The 22,959-nt window shown below is 36.5% G+C and overlaps 1 protein-coding gene and 1 long non-coding RNA gene across 2 annotated transcripts in view; one reads left to right on the forward strand and one right to left on the reverse strand.

Moving 5' to 3' along the window:
• Positions 1 to 22,959, forward strand: part of LOC139119141 (uncharacterized) — a 204,347-nt gene that overhangs the window by 15,108 nt on the left and 166,280 nt on the right. The window lies entirely within an intron of this gene.
• Positions 12,355 to 22,926, reverse strand: LOC139118740 (ADP-ribosyl cyclase/cyclic ADP-ribose hydrolase-like). Its single transcript, XM_070682164.1, has 6 exons — positions 22,909 to 22,926; positions 22,477 to 22,776; positions 21,826 to 21,908; positions 17,311 to 17,397; positions 13,756 to 13,845; positions 12,355 to 12,913 (listed from the first exon to the last, which is right to left on the reverse strand). The coding sequence occupies exons 1-6, from the start codon at positions 22,924 to 22,926 to the stop codon at positions 12,760 to 12,762; spliced, it is 732 nt and encodes a 243-aa protein (XP_070538265.1). The 3' UTR covers positions 12,355 to 12,759.

Here is a 22,959-nt window from a genome sequence, read left to right on the forward strand (position 1 = left end):
CACGGATTAAAGCCTTATACTTTAAAGGATCACCATTGAAAGACTATATCTTCTGTGGTGGAAGTGGTGCGCGTTTGTTGTGCTCTATCAATAGTTTTGTTACAGCAGAGATGTTATGATCACTGTTGAAAGCACTGTCATAATAGTGTACGCTCGATGTTGGTTCAGGATCTGTCCAACTGCACCACTGTCATTGATATGCAGATTTGCATTATTTATGTATATACCGGAATTTTCATTGTAGCCACTTGCCCCTGCAAGGTATTGTTGACTGGATTTGCACTGGTTTCGTCAACACCAGCCTTACTGTCACATGTATGATAGCTGCCCACATTAGAACCACTTGCATAGTTTCTTGGCTCCACACGTACATCACCTTTTATTTGCATTTAATAGGCGTCTTGAATAATTCTGGTAAGCCCAAGTCCCCAAGACTTTCTTCATCATGGTTTTCAAAGTGACGATAAACTTCTATCTTGGCATTCTGTTCAGCGATTTCTTTATTTATTTTACTAATTCCTTCTGTTTCCGTATTTCATATTGTTCTTTTTCTTGCTTTATTTTTTATTGTGTTTCACGTTCCTCAAGCGCTTGCTTTTCTTGTAATGCTGTCATACGTGCCATAAGCTCAGCTCGTTTTGCTGCAGCAGCTATCATTGAAGCATTGCTCTGTATGCTTGAAGCGCGCGAAGATGTTTCACTTGACCTCGATGACCTTCTAACATTTACCTGAGAAATAATATCTTCAGGTTTCACAGTTTCTGCCAACATTTTCTCATGAAGACCTTTTTCCTTGAGCTATGCATTCATTTTCTGCATAAATTCATCATAAGCAGTCACATGAGGCAATGACCAGCTGCTATAATCTCTTTGACGTTCATCCTGATTGAGTACACGACGGTATTGCTGATCAACATGTCCGAAGTTTCCATATGCTGTTCTGAGCTCGTCTAATTTGGTCTTTACCAATACTCCATTTACTTTATCTTTCGATAATTCTGTTATCTGATTAATCAGACCTGTTAATCTGCCATACACAACCGATCTGGTAGCCTTTAATCTATTTCGTTCGTCTTCTTTAAATCTTTCAGTCTTACCAGAGATACGTTTTTCATTGACGGTTTTTGCCGCGAACAGCTGTTTACTTTCTGGTGCTATCGCTCCTTCCATTTTCGCATTAGTATTCAATGTTGTAGACATTGCCGAGCTCTCATTTGTGAACTGTGACATCAGCAAGTACCCCAGAATACAGAAATACACAACGTGTCTGCCACGCAGAAGAGAAAGGCGATAATTGTCAGTAAAATCCAAAACGGAAACTGCCTTATATTCCAGTATGTTCCTCGACATGCACACATGCATGTATTTTGTCGTCTTTGACACCACGTGCTCTCTGTTCAACTTTCAATGCCTTGCTAGAAGAACTTTGAATACTGTCCGATCACTGTTCTGCTCAATAAAAGTAACAGTTGTTTACCATATAGACATAGGAGACCCTTTTAACATGGCGTTGAATATTTCCTCCACGACTATAGAGTCGAATTTATCATTGATAACGACAGTTCCGTTTACTCACATGAGTCGATGCACACCAGCCAATATCACACGCTCCGACCAGTAGAGATGCACGAAAGTCAAATACCTTTAGCGAACTGTACCCGTTTATTCCCTAATGCTGATCCCAAACACTTTTAAACCGGATGTAACATCAACACTGTAAGCTCTTACATATCTCCTAAATTTCGTCAAGTCGGCAACTCCATCAAAACTCGGTAGACTTCTATAAACTCCGTAAAAACTGATAAACTCAAAAGGCTGCGACCAAAAAGTCCGCAGAGGCCGACGCCATGCTTCTAGCCTCAATGTCAATAAAACTAGCCCCATATGGCCGATGGGGGAGCAAACTAAAACGCGGATAAATTTGGTTGAGGCGTCATTACAGGTGAAGTCTTGTCATTATGTCATTGTAGAACATCGTGTTTTCATAGTGTGGTGTAATTATGTCATGATGTTATTCGGGCTTTAAATTCTGTGGTATAGTTTTATCACTATGTCATGTGGTCTTGCAATAATATGATGTAGTTTTGTTATGATAAGATGAGTGTCATTTGTGCTGTGTCAGACACTCGACGAAGTCAAACGAAGTCGAGTGTCTGACGCAGCACAAAGGACATGAATGCTGATACAACACAAGGACCAGGCGATATTGGGTAATAACCGATTTATCATATACCCATGCCCATAATTTTACTAATAGTACGAAAAACCTTAAATTTTGAGGCTTTACTTTATTACGCCTTGCGCATAAATATCGCATTCTTAAAGTATACGACGAAGTCAATATCACGCGCGACATTGCTGCAAGTCCTCCATATCTCAATGAACCCCAAGAAGAAAGACACCGGGATTCAAAAATCGTCATACAGGAGGTGCAATATGCTATTACAATTGTAACCGATCAAAAACTGTCCTCAGCTTTAAATCTATCCTGATTTCGAACGCGCTCGATCGTCGTACGGCACGGAGCTCGCGCGGAGAGGGGCAGCAATTTTGTTTGTTTACCGTTAATGTTGCCATGTCAACAGTCGTCGCGCGCGCGACATCGCTGTCACACCACGCACTCTCTACCTGTTCGGGGTAGACCTTGCATAGTGCCGGCGCAATGCGAACGGCAGAATGTTTTCTAGAGCTTTGCCAAAAAATACGTGAACATTAACAGGAAAACCATGGGAAAAAACATTACAAGACTCAACATTTATTTCCGTATTTGGTAAAAAGAAATACCCGTGTTCCTCGAAGCCCTTCAATTTTTTACGTAGGTGACATCGCTTCGCAGGCCGGGAGCGGCAGCCATTTTGTTTATTTACATTATTTACCTGTCCAACAAATTGCAAATGTAGCTCAGGAGAATTCCTAAAACCGATGACGTTTATCGTTCATATCTCGACGTTTACCGTGAAATATCTAGGCTGATATTTTACGGTGAACGTCACTAGGATGAAGCAATACGGGCATGGGTATATGATAATACATGATATGATATGTTATTACATGCCCGAGGTGAATGCAAATCAGTGCTTTGATTTGAATAGGAATATCCTGGATGTCAGCGGGCCAGTGAAAGATGTACTGACAGGTTTCCATGGTTACCCGGGCCAGTGGCACCTTTCGATGTTTTCGACGTCAAAGTAGACGCTTAACGCTACATGTAAAATATCCATGCGCGCACTTCTATTTTGACTTTCGTTAAAATCTGTTTGACGCTGGTCGATAATGGTAAAATTGTTTGAAAATGCCCTGCTTGTAACTAAATGTCATGTAGCATTAACTTTGAAGAGGCATGTAATAAAATATTATTGCCTGAATACAGGGGTTTATGTGCCATCGCCTCAGGAGACAATTTGCCCTCCTGGCGTCAGGCAAATTGTCACCTGCTCTCGGGCACCTAAACCCATGTATTCAGGCAATAATAATATAATATGATATAATATGATATGATATGATATGATTTGATATGATATGATATGATATGATATGATATGATATGATATGATATGATATGATATGATATATTGTATTATATTATATTATATTATATTATATTATATTATATTATATTATATTATATTATATTATATTATATTATAGTATCAACTTTTCATTGGTTTTTGTCGTCTTTTCACTGCTACATGTAGTCTTGTCATTACATTATCTGGTCGTTCCATTATGATACGTCTTTGAAACTTTGAAACCTGAAGTAATGCTTCAAAAAGGAAGACCTTCTATACAGTGTCAATTAATCCACCATACTTTTCAGTTTGAATACCTCTTAATCAATAATATGCAGATAGAAAACATAAGGTCAAGATCTGCCTCATGAAACAAGTAGGCCTACCCGGGCATACCGGCCCTTGCCACCTGATTACAAATTACAGACTGCAGAGGCGCTGCGACAGTCAGCTTTATCTACCCATAGGTCCTTGCTCGAACATCCCCGGAGCCTAATATACGCAGGGTACATTGTATATCTTCTATACTACCTTTGTTAGCTCACGTGTTCACAGGTTGGCTAATGTCATAGCGATGTCTGTCTGTCTGTCCATGTGTGTGTGTGAGTGTCTATTTGTGCATGTGCCAGGTACCATATGCTACTTCGCAAGAACTGATTAGATTTGGTTAGTGTGGCTTGCATATTAATGAAGTTATGCAATATCATTTTTCCCTACAATGGTTTCCCTTTGGAGACGGTAATGACTGTGTAGACATATAACAACAACTACTTCTCAAAATTTCATGAAACTTTTCACAGATGACAATCTCAGAACATCATGATGATACTGTGAATGTCATGTCAACTATCTGCTCATTTGCATATTTTGATGAACTTTTGTTATATGTGACATAGCTCCTGCACAAAACTTGATGATACGTGCAACAAATATTGATCTGATATATATTTAATTATACTTAGAAAGTATTGGTCAGTGTCAAGTTAATAAATAGCTCAATTGCATATTTTATGAAGTTTTATAATTAGTCATGTATCTCTGATATAACTGCACTAAATTTGATGAATTCTGCTGCTGAAACTGATCTGACTGATATCTAACTGTGGTGTAAAGCACTTAGTAGTGTCAAGTTAATTGAGGGTTCATTTGCATATTTGATGAACTTTGAAATTAGGTATATAACTCTGAAATTACGGCACCAAAGTTAGTGAAATCTTGGAAAAATATTGATCTGATAAATATCTAATTGTACTGACATGCATTTGGCAGTGTCAAGTTAACATATAGCTTATTTGCATATTTTTTATTTGTATTTATTTTAATTTGGCATATAACTCCGAAATAACTGCACCAAATGTCATGAAATCTGCTGCAGATACTGATCCGAACAATATGTAATGGTGGTGTAAAGCATTTAGTTGTGTGGAGCTAATTAGAGTTAATTTGCATATTTAATGAACTTTGTAATTAGTGACATTACAGCATTACATTTGATGGAGCTTGCTACAGATATTGATCTAATAAATATTTAATTGTACTGAGAAGCATTAGGCAGTGTCAAGTTAATAATAGCTCATTTACATATTAAATAAAGTTTTGTAATTAGTGATTTAATTCTGAGAGTACTGTGCGATAGTTGATGAAACCTGCTACATATAATGATATAACAGATATCTGATTGTTCTTATTACACGCCTCACACGGTTGTCGATTATATTGGTATGAATTGGGTTTATTGACAGGACTATTGAAAAAACAAAATGCAATAAACCCCCGTCAGAGATAGTTACTTTGGTAGAAGACCGTATACACGTCTAGTCATATCAGAAGTCTGTCTTCCACTCCGCGTCGTGTGCTAAATTGAACTGCTGACAGAATATACAATGTCTGTCTTTGTTCTTGTGTATTGGCTTGTGATTATCCTGAGGTCTTCAAATGTTGCGTAACATCTCCTTGCTCGTTGTTTTGTCACTTTAAAATGAGACAGGTCAAAGGTACAATTGTTTTACACAACTTCATAACAGTCAAAAAGTATGCAGTAATTCATGTCATACTGTATTATTTCATGCGTCCAGTAGTGTCTGATAAATGTCAATACATGTCGAGTCATCAGCAGTCAATTTCAATGCTTGATAACTAAGTTTGTAATTTTGTCAAACTCAAAATCTGTACAAGTCATTCATATAACATGTCATTCCTTCCATTCAGGGGTCACATTAGCATGTCAAGTTGTTCTGTTGAGTAAATGCTAAAATTTTCTAGTCTGTTTACTGGATATCCAACATTCTGTGAAGCGTACTACTATTAATGAACCTGTTGTAAAACACGTGAGCACATTCAGTTCATGTCTTTTTTTTAACCATTTGATCTTTTTGCCTGAGAGTGCATAATAGTTTATGGCAAGTGGATAGAGCACAAAATTTCCACGCGTATGTAGACTTTTAGCATTCCTTACTTACACGGATTTCACTGGGGTGCACGAATCTCACATGGAAGGAAGGCCGTTCATATGGATAGGCAAGGCACAAATAGAACACAAATCCTTACCTTTTATTTTAGGTGAGAAAAGTACTTAAAGAGGATAATCATGCAGGGATAAACTATACAGAAAGAGTGTGACTAAATCGACATGATCAGACGACCACTCAACTCTACGCCTCGACCGAACCTTACTCATATCCGACAACCAGACACTACTTTCTAGACTTTGGGTGCAGACCTCGAGCCACTAGTCAATTGAAATGACGATATAAACAGCGTTTACTCCACTGTATGTGTACAATTGACATTTTGGTGTGTTTGCATCTGTTTCTTGAAGTGTGACTTTGGTACTTAAGCTCCAGAGCCTCAAAGAGCGAGCGTGACACACTTATTTTCACACTGAGCAAAAATTGTTCCTATCATGACCCTTTTCCTAAAATTGGATGACGCGCATTATTTTATGAATAGTATGTATTTTAAGGCACGCCATTATGCCATTTAATATGATTGATTTTCTTTCCGACGATATCTGTTCGATAGAAATAGAAACAAATGATGCAAACATTTTCAAGCTGTGCCTGTACTAACTTAAAGGCCCGATAGCTGTATCTTTTAGCATCATTTTTGTGATTTTACTTCCATACTAAAACAAGTTCGTGGGAATGTACTCATTATGATATGTTTATACAGGTAGAATAAACTGTCCACTGGGACTACATATGCAATTTTGAGCAAGATAAATAATAAATGTTTGCCCAAACATAAAATTGTACCCTCATGCAGATAAGCAAAAACACAGTTGCGCAGTGAATATATGCATTGGAATCTTCACAGAAACATCAGAGTAGTCTAATATAATATACAGTGCTGAATGTTTTCCACTGGGACACCACATGCTTGTTGTCATTTGTTTTTTGGTATATTACGAATTTTAAAAATGGCGGGAAATCAAAATAACGGTTAAAATTTAAATTTACTTGTCCAATTTTTCAGTGGTAAAAAACTATATCCTTTAAATCTGTAGAATTTAAAGAAAACCAGAGAAAATAGAAAGCCTTTTTCAGGTTGACAAATTTCAAGAGTTAAAGCTACAGGGGCTTTAATATTTACTTTGTTGGCCTACTTGTATGTGCAAGTTTGAAGTACTCGGTTGTACTCAAGCCGCAGTACAAGAGGCACCCTGTGGCAGCATGGCCAACAATCGAACACTTCAAACTAATAAATAAGGCTAGTTTTTTATGGCCCAATTTCTCTTTGCCTATTTTTGATAAAACATTTCAACGAGTTGTGAATTTGACCAGGCGTTTTCCTGATGAGAAGAATGAAATGTTACGTTGTGTCATATTTGACAGATGAGATGGTGAGTTAACACAAGTAGGGATAATCATGATTATTAGGGTTGAGGCTCCTCTCGATGAAAATAGATGACGTTATGAGTTGACACTATAGTTGAAGCTAATACTTCCCCAAAGGATACGTAACTGCCCGAATGTCGAATTTAATCTGTGGTCTTGCGTCTGGCAACACATGTGATAGTTCGATGGCCGTACTTTGGCTAATTTTACCCCAGATATTCAAATGCGTCGACGTTCGAGCCTCTGCAATGGTCATCGAGCACGGACAAGGTTCATCGAGCAGACATAAATCACGCTGTAATAGTCTGTGACAAAGGAGTGCCATATATGGCGGCTCATGTTTTTCTACTCTTATTGAATTCAGTATGGACCACATCGGCGCCGTCGTGTCCGCCAATATTGTAAACAGACAGTGTAAATGTCATGATTTTACGATCCTTTAATCTTTTTAGTCAAAGATCCAAAACTCTCCGAAAAACGAAAACATCACCTCAGTGACGATATGAGAGAGATGATTTTGTCAGTATTAATGGTTCTACTCCGGAATAAAAAGGACGCGATGCGTACGCCGTTCTACATACTCAGCACGCCCAAATAATCACGTGATGCCGGTACAAACAAACCCACATGTGTACTGAACGCGTATGGAAATACACGTACGTCTGTGCACGTTTGCGCACATGGCTTTGTTTGTACCGTGGTCGATTCGAATTCCGGGTTTGGCCTATTGAAGGAACAGTTTTAGACGTCTCCGGTCTGCACACCTGGGTATGAAAGACAGGGAATAATCGTTTTCATTTTACCATTGAATATTAAGCTTGAATCATAGCATACGATCTGCTTATTTTAAATATGAAATGATACGTCAGGAAATGCTAATTCCTGATACTTCGCATATTATTAAGAGGTTTTTTGTATTATAGCGAAGGGATTGGGTAATTTAATCTCTCTCAGTATTTCCGTGAGCTGAAACCACTTCTGTTAAGCTCTGTTCGCACATTAAGATTTAATGGGCATCAGAGCAACACATGTACAAGCTCTCTAAATTTGGCAATCGTTCACTTGCCTACATCTTGCGAAAATTGAATTAAGCATCCCTTTTTATCAGTATATATGGCGTCATATTCTCTCCATAAAGATAGCACAAAGAACAGGGATCAAGTGAATAGCAAGTTTCGGTAATTTCCTCATTCTAAAATTGAAAAAAATGACGATACTTTCGTTGATGTTTATCATGAAATAGAACTGTAATTTCAAAAGTTTTCAGTAAACTATTGGCAAAAGTTCAAACTATCATTGAAACTTGTACGCCCTTAAAAATCACAATTGAATCTACCAGCCATAATAGCAAGTAAAGAGGGATTACCGTACCTGATGAGTAATTGGAGTATGTTAGTTGTCTTTCGATCGTGTGAGTGGAGAACAACTTGAGGGACTACTTGCGGAATTATTTGAATCAGAGTCCGTTATCACTGATATCGTAGAAGTAAAATCTCTGTGTTCAGCATATCGGTTTACTCGCTTTGTACACATTATGAAATTATGAGAGGTCAAAAGGGAACTTTTGTTAGCACCAGGTCTAGATGAGAGGACGCCTTTTCAAGTGGTCAAGAGACAATATGTTCACGTTTCAATTTCAATTATAAACAGCTCATTCTCCGAATTAAAAGCAAAACGGAAAGAACATATTACTGCTTTTCAGGACTACAGTTACACATATTACATTCGTTGTTATTGCTGTTAACTGAAGAGAGGCAGTGACCTTTTTCCACATGGTGGTTATCCTAAGTGTTCTTAATCGGAAGGACATAACTTTGAACTCGCCCAGTCTTTAAAGCTGTAAATGACTCACCGGCTTCCATGCCAACCGAGGAAAATTCCAGCCCATTTCACATTTTCCTTAAATGCTATGTTAAAATAAATTTACTTTTCTCGGCGACCAGGAAGAGTTTAACTGAAAATGTAATTCAAATGTTCCAGGAGAACAAAAGAAATAGGTATACGCCTTGCCCAGAAAATAAAAAGATTTAAAACAACGTGTCACTTGTTTTAACAAGGTGTAACTTGCTTCCTACGGACGAGAGGGCTCGAATATGTATATCGGCACATTAAAATATGCAGATTTTATCTTCAACGATGAGGGGACGAATGCTGCTGATGATGATGATAATAATGATGATGATGATGATGATGATGATGATGATGATGGTCGTGGTGGTGGTGGCGGTGGTGGTGCACGTGGTTATGATCGACGATGATGATGATGGTGATAATGACAAGAGTTATTGTGGGACTCTCTTATAGCCCCACGACGGCTAGGCATTAAAGCAATAAACTGCTTGGACACAGAACTCAAACAGTGAGTTCCACTCAGCCAGCCGTCGTGGCTGACGAGGTTCACTACGCAATCGCCCGGCTAGATCAGTTGCTCTCGCCTGATTTGGTAGACGCGTATATGAATCATTGAATAGTGCAAGGTCATGAGGGCTATGCAGCGAATGTAGGGTTATGGCTTTTTATGTGGTATTGATGATGATAATCTGTTTGCAATGATCATATAAATGTGTCGCCCCATGAAGATAACACAAAGAACAGGGATAAGGTTGAATTGCAAGTTTCGGTAAATTCAAAAATTGTAAAATGACGGTGCTTTCATTGATCTTTATGATGAAAGAGAACTGTAATTTAAAATGTTTTAAGTAAAGTATTAGCAAAAGTTAAAATCTATCATTGGACGTTATAGCGTCCTTAAAATCACGATTGAATCTACAAGACACATTAGCAAGTAAAGAAGGATTACCATACCTGATGAGTAATTGGAGTGTGTCAGTTGTCGTTCGGTCGCGTGGGTAGAGAACAACTCGAAGGAGTACTTGTTCGGGAAGTATATGAATCAGAGTCTGTTATCACAGATATCGTAGAAGTAAACATGTAGTGTGTTCAGGATATCGGCAATAGAGGACGTTCACTCGTTGTTTAAACACTACGCAAAGTTGAGAGGTTACAAAGGGAACAGGTCTAGGTAAGAGGGTACCTTCTTAAAGGGGTCTCTAGACAATACATTCACGTTTACTGAATTTGATTCTAAACAGAGGTCATTCTCCGAATAAAAAGCAAAAGAGAAAGTACATATTACGTGACGCTCAAGTTTACAATCACACCATTCGGTGTTGTAACTCTTACCCAAAGAGGGACAATGACCTTTTTCTCTTAAGTCTAAACATCCTTATCAGAGGGAGATAATTTTGAACTTGCCCCGTATTTTAAGCGAAAGTGTCATAAGATAATTATTAAAGCCCGTTTCACATTTTGCCTCAATATCCATTTTTACCTCTACTGGGAACCTTGACTGTGGGGGAAAAAAGAGAGAAAACTGAACTTTTGAAAAGTCAACCGTGGTGGCGCTAGTTAAAAAAATACTCACAACAAAGGAAAAATAGTAATGCTAATCGCACACATAAACACAAAGATACACTTCTCAGAAATCTTTTGGCAGCTTGCATGACTTATTGATTAAATAGGTCCGGTTTCAGTGATCTTCAACCGACGAATCCCCTACAGGTCTTGGCGATGGGAATCCGATCGTGGTTCGCTCTATTTCAGCATTGAAATTGATTAATTAAATCATCGCTTGCCATTAATACTGTTCAACGGAATGAATGCTTCTCTTCAAGTGAGCAGTATATATACCCCAGGCTTTGCTGGCTGAGCATTTGTTGAGCTAGACATTTCAATAAATTTTAGCCTTTGGTCACGAGCTCTGGAAGGACATGAATGAGTCCGAGACCCGAATGTGGCCAGAGTAGTGGGTTCATTTTCAAAGGGTAAGACTCCGGTATGATACTATGGTCTTAGCAAGACATTTTGCTTGCCATTGCTTAAGTAGGGTAGTGTATACGTAGGTTATGAGACCCTCAGCATGCACATTGGGTTTTTTCCCATTGACTGACGGAGTAAATAAACAAACGATTAACTGAACTATTGAAACCCCTTTACGTCTATATAAGATCTTCAGTTATTGCTACGGATACACAGCAATGTCGGCTATTCACAACATTGTTAGACAATGACATGGGAAAGGAAACCGGACACAGTTTAATTGATGTACTGTAATAATTTTCGTTTTATTGTGCTTTACGCAGAGAAGATCAAAGAGTTTCATACTGTAGATACAGAGAATGCGGATTACACAGAAGAAAAATGTCGTCGAGAACGAGTTTGATTATCTTTTCTAGTTTTTAAATATTCTTCTACCCAAGTAAAAATTGAGTAACTCCTGTCTTGCAGTCTGTTTTAAAATTTGGTACTTTGTCAGTGTTTAAATTGTATTATTATGTTTACTCATGTGTGGTACTGTGTTTCCACATGATATGAACTGCATTGACGTTACCTTACACAAGCACATCATTTATGTTGCAATTTGTTTACAAACACGATGTTTTCCATAGGTTAGAACTCACAACATACGGCAGGCAGTCACCTACCGGAAAGCCATAGACAGAACGCTCGGCCAAATCCCCACTCTAAAAAAGAGAGGTTCAATAACCGCGCTAAGTCGTTACAATTTTTCTGACTGAGTCCCCTCCGCTCGCTGTAAAGATCATGAAGGACACACGCTTTTACACTCACTATCTCACATTAGACACACAAACTTTATCAAAGCGATGAACAAATGGCTTAAATTGGGTGAAAGACAGCTTCGGAGCCAATTCTGTCCATCAGCAGTGCTATCAACCAAGGGTAGAAAATACGTTGTTTTCAAAGTCGTTATATATGTTTTTTCAGAGCTGGAAGGTAATGGGACAACAAAAGCAAATATATCATCAGAAGCCTATCAAAAATAAAAACAGAAAACATGTGGATTATTCATTTAAATCCAGACCAAACTCCAGCTAAAGAACATGTGGAATAATTAAGCAATAAACCACATTGACAGAGGTATACCTCGAGACCGAGACTTGACCAGTTCAATTTGAAGACATATCCGTGAGCGATAGATAAACTTGTAATTAAGTTGAATAACCATTGCTGAAGTGGTTTATTACAATTACATTATATCATAGTATTTAAATTATTGAGTAAACTATAAAAAAATAACAAAAAACAACCAAACTTTTTGCTAGTTCAGAGCTTATACGTTGGATAAAGTATTTTCCTTGTTTCGACCAATCAGATCACTGTATGGGCGCATGAATATACTTCTATGATGTAATTACTTTTGTGTAGATAATAAACAGCGCAGGGCATAAAATACGCCATTTTATATTAAAGAGCTACATGATTGTATTAAATGCTTTTCAAAAGTCACACTGAGGGCTGGTGAATTGCATTGCGAGAGTTAAACGAAAAATTGATATCATACTAACGAGAAACTATTTCGACCGCAAATTTATCAAAATGTACCCCACAGGTTTTCATTGCTTGTTAATTTCTACCAAAGCACATAATGTACAAATCAACAACATAACAAAATTCAATCCGACAGAAGAAGCGGTGCAAGGAAAGTAACAGTTAGCAGTGTCATCGATTGCTCTTCGGCCACTATGTTCATCAACGGCGTCGAATCCCCTAAAATAAAATAAAATAAAAGCGTGCCGTGGTAAATCCTTAAACTCCCAACAAAACAAAGCTCATTAACCTGACTATTTTAACATTTTATCTGTTTATTTATATCTGTCTTTTAATCAAATTTCGTGGTGAGTTACATCGTCCTAACAAAACTTCTGAATATATACCGTTGATTCAACAAGCTCTTGCCGACAACAGCTACGTCGTTTTGTTATCCCTTGAATATAGTTTGCTGCCAGTTTACCATGAAAATGCTGGAGCTCGAGGTAATATCTTATAGCATAGGCTGTATATTTGTCTTTTGATCGCCATTGCACCCTTTAGAGACGAACACGTTTTCAAGAACTGCCGACCTTAAAATTGTTCACGTGCTGAATATCAACACGAAAAACGTCTATCCCCTGTATTTTACAAATTATTTCAAAATTGAAACTAATGCTTCTAGGCGGTGACTCGTTAATTTGCTAAACATTACTTCTACCTGATCATGACTGAGGTTCGTCAAATCTTTGAAAACAGTTACATAACTTTCAGAAACATTAAAATGATATGATTTTTATTACTTGGACACAAGTATGGGTTTGACGAAATATATTAAAGCGCTCGACAGCTGGGTGATGAACCCTACGAATTATGCTTTCGTATTACGACATTGCGAGATACGTTACTTTCGCCAATTTTGAGCGAAGTGTTGAAGATAAAATCTCTTTAATAGCCTAGGACGATACGTTTAGCTTTTCTTCAATAACATATGAAACAGAATTTCATAAGGAGTAAAGAGTTATGACAGTTATGGTATAATAGACGCATGACAATTTCTTGACTGAAAATCCAATACTCACGTAAAGTTCTTACACGTATAGCCGTATTTGAACGTTCTGCTGATTTTGTTTTGGAGTTCCTTGATTGAGCCTGTACTACACGTTTCTATTCTGTATAAGATAAATACAATTCGGTTCACGTCAACTTGCAGCTTTCGACTATGTTTAAAACGTTTTAGTATATCATGGATTAAGAACCCTGCGCCAAACCCTTGCCGGAACAGCAAAAGAGTGATACTTCATTTCTGAGAAGTATAAACGCCTGAATTATGAACTCGACTAAAAATATAGAAATCGAAAACATTATCAGTTCACATGAAAAATTAAAATATCAACTAAGAACATGGACAATTACTAGGAAGCTAATTGATATGCTTTTTGACTTTGGGAAAAAAGAGAGAAAACTGAACTTTTGAAAAGTCAACCGTGGTGGCGGTAGTTAAAAAATACCCACAACAAAGGGAAAATAGTAATGCTAACCGCACACATAAACACAAACATACACTTCTCAGAAATCTGTTGACAGATTGCATGACTAATTAATTAAACAGGTCGGGGTCCATCGATCTTCAACCGTAGTATCCTCTACAGCTCTTGGCGATAGGTATCCGATCGGGGTTCGCTTTCTTTCTGAATTGTAACTAACAAAAAAATCATCGCTTGGAACCGATTTGCCATTAATACTGTTCAACGGAGTGGATTCTTCACATTAGTGAGCAGTATATATGCCACTGGTTTTGCTAGCTGAGCGATTGGTTCTGTTTAAACACAATTAAAACAACTAACCTCAGGGGTGTTGAAAGAGTCGAAGAACATGTAAAATTTAAAAGTTTCTTTAAGGAAGGTTTGATCAGCAGCTACATAATTTTATTATACATCTACCATCGAGAAAATAGAATTTTGCGTGCGCTAAAAATGCCATACGGAACGCCTGTTCGGTAACACGTACGGTTTCCAGGCGCCCCATCCCCTGCGGCTGTAACTGCGCGTTTACTGTTGAACGATTTCAAGGGACTCGTTGGACGAGTGCCAGAACATGTCTCGACCGCGCTCTGTAAGTACGTGTGTAGTGCACACATACTATCAAGAACTTACAGAAGCGCGTCCGAGATAGCGTTCCACACTTGCGCTATAAATAAACCAGAACTGAATATGCTCACGTGTTTTACAACAGGTTCATTAATAGTAGTACACTTCATATAGAACAATAAGATATATGTTATCACTATATGTAGCAGGTTTTTTTTCAATATCGCACAGTACTCTCAGAGTTTAATCACTAATTACAAAACTTTATTTAATATGCAAATGAGCTGTTAATTAACTTGACACTGCTCAATGCTTCATGGGACAATTAGATATCCATCAGATCAACATTTGTAGCACGTTTTATTTAATTTAATGCTGTAATTTTAGAGTAATGTCACTAATTAGAAAGTTCATTAAATATGCAAATTAACCCTAAATTAACTTGACACTTTTCAATGATTCATAGCACAATTAAATATATTTATCAAATCAATATCTGTAGCACGTTTCACAAAATTTGGTGCCGTAATTTCAGAGTTATATACCTAATTACAAAGTTTATTAAATATGCAAATGAACCCTTAATTAACTTTACACTACTAAATGCTTTATAACACAGTTAGATATCTGTCTGATCAGTATATGCAGCAGTTTTCATCACATTTGATGCAGTTATTTCGGAGTTATATGACTAATTATAAAACTTCATGAAATATGCAAATGAGCTAATTATTAACTTGACACTGCTCAATGCTTCTCAGTACAATTGGATATTTATCAGATCAACATCTGTGGCAAGTTTCATCCAATTTAACGCTGTAATTTTCACACAACTAAATGCTCTACACACCATTATATATCTGTCGGATCAGTATCTGCAGCAGATTTCATCAAATGTGGTGCAGTTATTTTAGAGTTATATCACTAATTACAAAACTTCATAAAATATGCAAATGACCTATTTGTTAACTTGACACTGCCAAATGCTTCTCAGTACAATTAGATCTTTATCAAAACAATATCTGTACCAAATTTCACTGACTTGGGTGCCGTAATTTCAGAGTTATATACCTAATTACAAAGTTCATTAAATATGCAAATGAACCCTTAATTAATTTCACAATACTAAATGCTTTACACCACAGTTAGATATCTGTCGGATCAGTATCTGCAGCAGATTTCATCACATTTGGTGCAGTTATTTCGGAGTTATATCACTAATTACAAAACTTCATAAAATATGCAAATGACCTATTTATTAACTTGACACTGCCCAATGCTTCTAAGTATAATAAGATATATATCAGATCAATATTTGTTGCAAGTATCATCAAGTTTGGTGCAGGAGTTATCTCACTAATAACAAAAGTTCATTAAATATGCAAATGAGAAGATAATTGACATGACACTCACAGTATCATCATAATATTCTGAGATTATTATTTGTGAAAAGTTTCATGAAATTTTTTGCAGTATTTCTTGATATATGTCTACACTGTCGTTACCGTCTCCATAGGGAACCATTGTACGGAAAAAATGATATTGCTTAACTTCATTAATATGCAAGCCACTCTAACCAAAATCTAATCAGTTCTTGCAAGGAGCATATGGTACCTGTGTACCAAATCTGACTTGAATCTGTTCAGGCGTTTTTGAGTTATCGTGTAAACAGACAGACAGACAGACAGACAGACAGACAGACAGACACACACACACACACACACACACACACACACACACACGGACAGACACACAGACATCGCTATGACATTAGCCCACGTGTTTACACACGTGAGCTAAAAACGGAAACGGTCACTACTCTGACAATTTAATGCCCCGGTCACGAATGTAAGATGTATAATAATGAGGTTATCACGAAAATACCGCTGCAGGATGCACTCGTACATTGGCGCCGCGTATCACCCTTCGCTTCGCCAATGTTATTTTGCATCCTTTGCTGTATTTTCGTAATAACCTCATAATATCAGTTTCGAGGCGAATACTAATTTAAGCTGAGGATAGCCATTAGCTATTGTCGTCAGTGCTGACTTTTCAATACTATTCTGTCTGCTCACTCTTTCTTTAGGGTATATATATATATATATATATATATATATATATATATATATATATATATATATATATATATATATATATATATATTATATATATTTTTTTTTGTTGGTGTTTATTTTTGTAGCGTTTTACTTTTTACGTATTTTTTGGTCCTTTAAAATATTACTTTCTTTAAATCAACAGCACGTAACCATATAAATCTTTATTAAATCAATTTAATTTGTGCTGTTCACATGCTTTTTCTCAAATGTATTTCAAAAGAAAACACTCAATGAATTAATTTCTATGTTATGTCAATAAATATCTCTGGAATCTGTATCATGATAACATAAAAGTAAGTTACGTCATACTATGCAATGATTTTAACTTTTATATTTCGTATATTTCTATTGCACAATGATCAAAATTGAATACACGTCAAATTAAGTAGATTAAGTACTGGATAAAATATCTCGGCCACGTTATACTTACATGTTTTTAGTCGAGTACATCACTAGAATATGAATAGTTTTCACTTTGTCTTTGTCGAGATTTGGTAGCTCGTACAGATTAAAATAACTGAAATAAAATCATACATAGAAAGGCTATTAGTAAATATGACCACTTATCTCAATTGTTCACTCAAAAATACAATTGTTCCGGGCGGTGTAGGATGTTGTTCAGTTAAGTATCGATTGAGCAATCACATCGTCGCATACATTATTGTGACAGTTCACAGCAGCGTAGAGTTTCGTCGATGGCTGGTACAAAAATATCTTTTTCTCTACGATTTTAAACGCAATGTTGACAAATTCGAAGGTACACAATGCGATAGATCAGACGTCAAATTCTCATAATGTAATAAATCTGTCGCGATTTACGCACGCAGTGTTGAGAAATTGACATATCGTGTGAAAGTCATTCTGTTAACTTTGCTTGTTTCGGGTACTCCTGCACGAAAGCGGTTACGGTGATATTTTTTGATCCATTTCACATTTTCCTTTTAGGATAACAATATAAAAAATAGCATGAAAGCGCCTCTAAGCGCCCCATTCAGTATTATTTCCCATATATTAACATGGCACTACAGGTTACACAGCGTATTTTACTCAAAATCGTCTTTACAAAGACAATTCAAGATTAAAATAATAATTTGGTTCAATTTTAGCTTGTAAGTTGGATGAGAAAGAAACTAAAACTCATGCAAATCACCCAATTTCCTGGCTTCTCTGTTCCCCTAACTTAACGATTTCTAAAGAATTTCAATCCACTCTGGCCTAGTCAAATTTTCTGAAGTTTTCACATTATGTCCTTAAAACAGTATTTAACAAAACAACCTCTTTGTGTTCCAATAAAGTTCTTAAATTTTGAATAAGAGGCATTTTAACTTTCATTATCCTGATTTTAATCACTTTTTGGAGTGTCAGTCTTCCAACCCATGCCAATTTAGAACGAGGATAGATAATGAAAAACAAAATTGTCGTTTTTTTCTGCATATATTCTCGTTTCAATTGAAATGTTAAATTTTAGAAACTGGTATCAACAATTTTTTTTACTAAAGTTAATTTTTATCATTTATGCCAAAATTGGTGGGTTTTTTTTCCGAATGTACACCCCTCATCCTTCGAGTAAATTATTTCTACAAAACTAAACTTTGTTGTTCCTTGCCATCGTTGATGTGAAATATTGGTTCGAAGAAAATTATGTTGGCTACGTGTAGCTCCACCTTCATTATAGGCTCACTGACTCTCACAATCTACCTGATTAATACCTGAAAAATTAATTTGTGAAAATTGAAGCAGAAATGTACCTTTTTTGTTTCTATTGAAAGATGTCAATTGTCATTGCTTGTACAGCGTATATGGTTTGGAAAAATATTTATACTATCATAAAAGAAAGGAACCTACAGGAATTTCAGAGCAAATTATTGCATTGATTGTTACCCTATAACAAGTATCTCTTCTTCTGGAAAAATGGATTCGATGGAATGTTCTATTTGTGAACTAGCTGACTCGTTAGGATAAAGATTTCTCTTTGTGATGTCGCTAAAAGGCTATAGGCAATTATAACAGAAGTGATTTAACTTTGAACAACTTAGATGCATTTTTCACCTGTTCCTTCACACCAGTGTCAGTCAGAAATCTGGATGAAAATATTTTTTTAAAAACTTATATTGATCGGAAAATGGTCAATACATAAATATTGGATGATAGAGAGGAAAATTCCCATAAGTGTAATGTTAAAAAATGAGTTCGTTATGAAATACAAAACTGAACAAGAATTGGGAGAAAATGGAGTTTAGTGGAAAATATGGCAAGTCCAATGTAACTTTGTTCTGGTGAACATTCTGCATATCAGTGATTGTGGATTGTTTTGATAGCTGATGTATTAGCTGTCTGGATTCCCTTTAGTAAAAGGAAAAAAAATGACAACTCATTCGAGGGGGCGCTGATCCCAGCTGACACGACGTGTTTTGTTCAGCTTATCGTTTTCTAGCGGTTTTAGTTATCCTGTTGTTTTTTTATACTGAGTCTGTATCGTTACATCTCCATCTGTGCTAGCTGTCTATGTCGAGCCTGTTGCTGGTTATTTATTATTTTGACTAACTTTCTGGATCTTGTGTTCGTTGTCGGTCATCATGGCGTTGACCAAGTCTTCTAGCGCCTTGCTGTCAATGAGACGGAACAATACCACAGAGACGCAACAGGTTGCCGAAGCCACGCGAAAAATTAAAACATGCAATTAATCCTCGTGGAATCAAAGCCGGAGTCCGTCATCGTGCAATAAGGTCCATTGAAAATATAGTATCGAATACTTGGACTGAAATCATCGAGCTGATCAGGAAATCTTTCTGTACTTTGGTGAATATCCCGCGTAATTCTTCAAATGAAACAAGATTGAGATTAACTGGTGCTCTATGGAATGTGCGCTTATTGACCAATAAGATTGGTATCATTGCTTCAACACCGATTGAAGAAAAACGTATTTATCTCATGGTGACGGAGACATGGCTCAAGAACAAGGGTGACCCTGTTACTGCAGAAATTTTGTCTTCCATGTCTGCTTTTCTGTCCATCAACAGCCATGATCTTATCGCCGAGGCGGAGGTATTGTACTTGTTTTACGGTCTAACTTGACAGTAACTGACAAAACAATAGATGTCTTTAATTACAATGAATAACTTCATATTTGCCTACAATATGGTTTAAATGCTTACGTATGATCATAATTTATCGTCCATCGAAATCCAAAGAACGATTTCCTTTCAGAATTTTCAACTCTGCTGGAAATCGTCGTTCCATCAACTGGACACTTATTGATTGCCGGATATGAATGATCCAGAGTCATCGGACACCGATAAACTCATTGATCTACTGAATTAAAAGAATCTTCAGCAGCGTGAAAATCAATCAACCCGCGTGTCTGCACTCTTTCTTGATCGGTAATAACACGCTCATCTGTCGTTAATTGGATGACGGTGATGTTTGTCAGGTCAAGTTTGATCTTGAATTATGCCTTTATAATGTGTGTCAAATGATGAGGTTAAACATGTTGATCTTACATGATGAAAAGACCGAGGTAGTTCACTTTTCATCGCGTTTTAAAAGCGATGTCTCCTAATTAAACTTGATAATCTCAAAATCGGTAAAAGATCTTTGTGTTCTGCCTGATTTGAATGGTTCTAGGGCAAGTCAAGTAAATGCCACTTGTAAATCTGCGTGTTTCGCCCTGATAAAAATATGTAAAATTCGTTCTTTGATAGATACGCCATTCACACAGAAATTAATACACGCTTTTGTTACCTCACGACTGCACTATTGTAATAGCCTGATGCATTCCTATTTATCAGCTTGAAAAACTCCAGTCAGTTCAGAATGCGGCCGCACGTCTCGTGAAACGCACTAAGAAATGTGAACACATCTCACCCGTTTTATTCCAACTTTATTGTTGCAAGTGAGAGAGAATCAATTGAGAACTTTGCTTTTTGTAATCAAATTATTTGTCCACCATATGTGAAATCGTTGGTGAATATAAATATACCTTAGCTCCCCGTTCATCTAGAAGAAATACTTTTTACCAGCCGTGACGCCAATGAAGCTACAGGTAATTATGCTTATCGTGCATTTTCAATTGCTGGTCCATTGTTGTGGAATTAGCTGTCTTTTGATACTCAGTCTTGGTCAGTTTTTTGAATCTTTTGAACATTGTCTTAAAACTCATCTTTTAGGCAATGTAATATTACTTAGTCTTTAATTTTATATTGCTTGAATTGATTTCATATCATATTTATATGTTATTTGTATTGTAATGTGAATAATACTGAGAATTAGTTTTGTGCGCTTTAAAGCAATAATAATAATAATAATAATAATAATAATAATAATAATTATTATTATTATTATTATTATTATTATTATTATTATTATTATTAAAGCCAAAGCGGTCTCATTGGCGACGGAATTCTCATGTTTAATTTTTTTTACGACCCACTTAACTACATTTCCTACAGGCAAAGACAATGGTAGGTGAAAAGATAACACATGTATCACAGTTTTTTTCTTAAAAAAGACTTCTTTTTCTTTTTCCTAAACTAGAGAGCTGTGGACTGTAAAGGTTAAAAGAGACACATCCCTAAAGTAAATCCAGGTCAATGTATACATGTTTTATCCAAGAATGTCAGAAGATCTTGGCGTTTTTAATAATGGCGACTATGAAAATGCTTATAACTTGAAAGATTATTGCGTCCTTGTATTAATCAAAGACGAAGGAAGGAAATAGGTTTATTTTCCAGCAGATGGGAATATTCATGATAAAATTTAACCTTTATAGTAGCACAGTGTGAAGCCTTGTCCAGCCACTCGTGACTTGCCTTATACACTTGCATACAAGATGGTATAACCTAAAGTATTCGCAATTTGTTTCCAAAATTGGAAATTAGAGCGATAGTAAATGTGTCTTTGGTCAGCCACAAAGAGCCACGAATTCCAAACATAAACTTGAACATACCTTTCTGGGTGAAAAGCTTTTTCGCCATTTTTGGGGGCACCGTCCAACAGCACTTGCACGTCACCAGCTGCTAGCTTTGCAAACTTGTGAAAAATAATAAAATCAATCTAATTTTAATAGGAAAATGGGGAAATTAACCATACGCTACTTTATGTCGATCTTCACATTGAGAGAAGCAGTTGTCAGCCACTAAAGTAAGGTGTTAGAGAATAATACTCTTACAAGTAAATGAACGTGGAGAGAACCAATTATATTTTATTTTTGTTTGATTCATGATTTTAATCACATAAAATGACAAAATAAAATATCAACGTAGCGTATTTACTATCGTATTTACAAGGACTATATCAATAATCGTTCGACAATTTTGATGTTTGGATATGTGTCGTTCTGGCACGAGCAGTTCATGAGTATGAATCAAAGAGAGCATATTGCACCGTCATATGTTGCTTTTTGCACCTCCCTTTTCGCAATTGTGCTCCGTAATGTTCAATATTACGTAACAATCCAGACAATGGGAACTTTGATGTCATGTTCAAAGACTAAGATATCATGCCTTCTTATACAGGCTAACATGCGAATTAACCGTTTGTAATATATTTTTTCAAAGTAATACATGCAGATTGTTTGCTGCCTATGACATTTGCTCACCGTAATGGATGCTTGCTGCCAGAAAGCGCACTTAGCATTACTTTCAGGATCTGGATAGTGGCAGGCATTTCTATCGGGGCATTCATCGTAATTGATTCCCGGATATTCAAGCTTACCACACCATGCACCGATTCTGTCCAACACATTGCCAGTCAAAGTATGCTCTAAGGTTACATATGGAATTTTAACATTGTGACTTTCATCGTAGGGTCCATCGCCTGAATAGAAATAGTGTCTGAAAGCAAAAACGATTAAATACTCTGATGTTGAGATACTTGTTTCGTGTATCGGGTCATTTACCTTGAAAATTCAAAACATCAAGGTAAGTCTGCGATAAGGAAATAAGATTGTATATCATAATTAATTTTCATTATGTACATGCGATAAGAAAATAATATTGTATCTTATAATTAGTTGTAATTATGTACATACATTATGATGGAATTCCATCCTATTAAAATACCATTTCCGGATTTATTATTT

The sequence above is a fragment of the Ptychodera flava genome, chromosome 19, assembly GCF_041260155.1.
Source record: "Ptychodera flava strain L36383 chromosome 19, AS_Pfla_20210202, whole genome shotgun sequence".
Classification (NCBI taxonomy): Eukaryota; Metazoa; Hemichordata; class Enteropneusta; family Ptychoderidae; genus Ptychodera; species Ptychodera flava.

Bases quoted from the DNA above. Each gene is read 5' to 3' on its own strand.
- LOC139118740 (XM_070682164.1), bottom strand. The intron at 21,909-22,476 runs GTGAGCAAATGT...ATTTTTCACAAG, and splicing joins GGCAGCAAGCATCCATTACG to TTTGCAAAGCTAGCAGCTGG. The intron at 13,846-17,310 runs GTAAGTATAACG...TATCTTATACAG, and splicing joins ATGTACTCGACTAAAAACAT to AATAGAAACGTGTAGTACAG.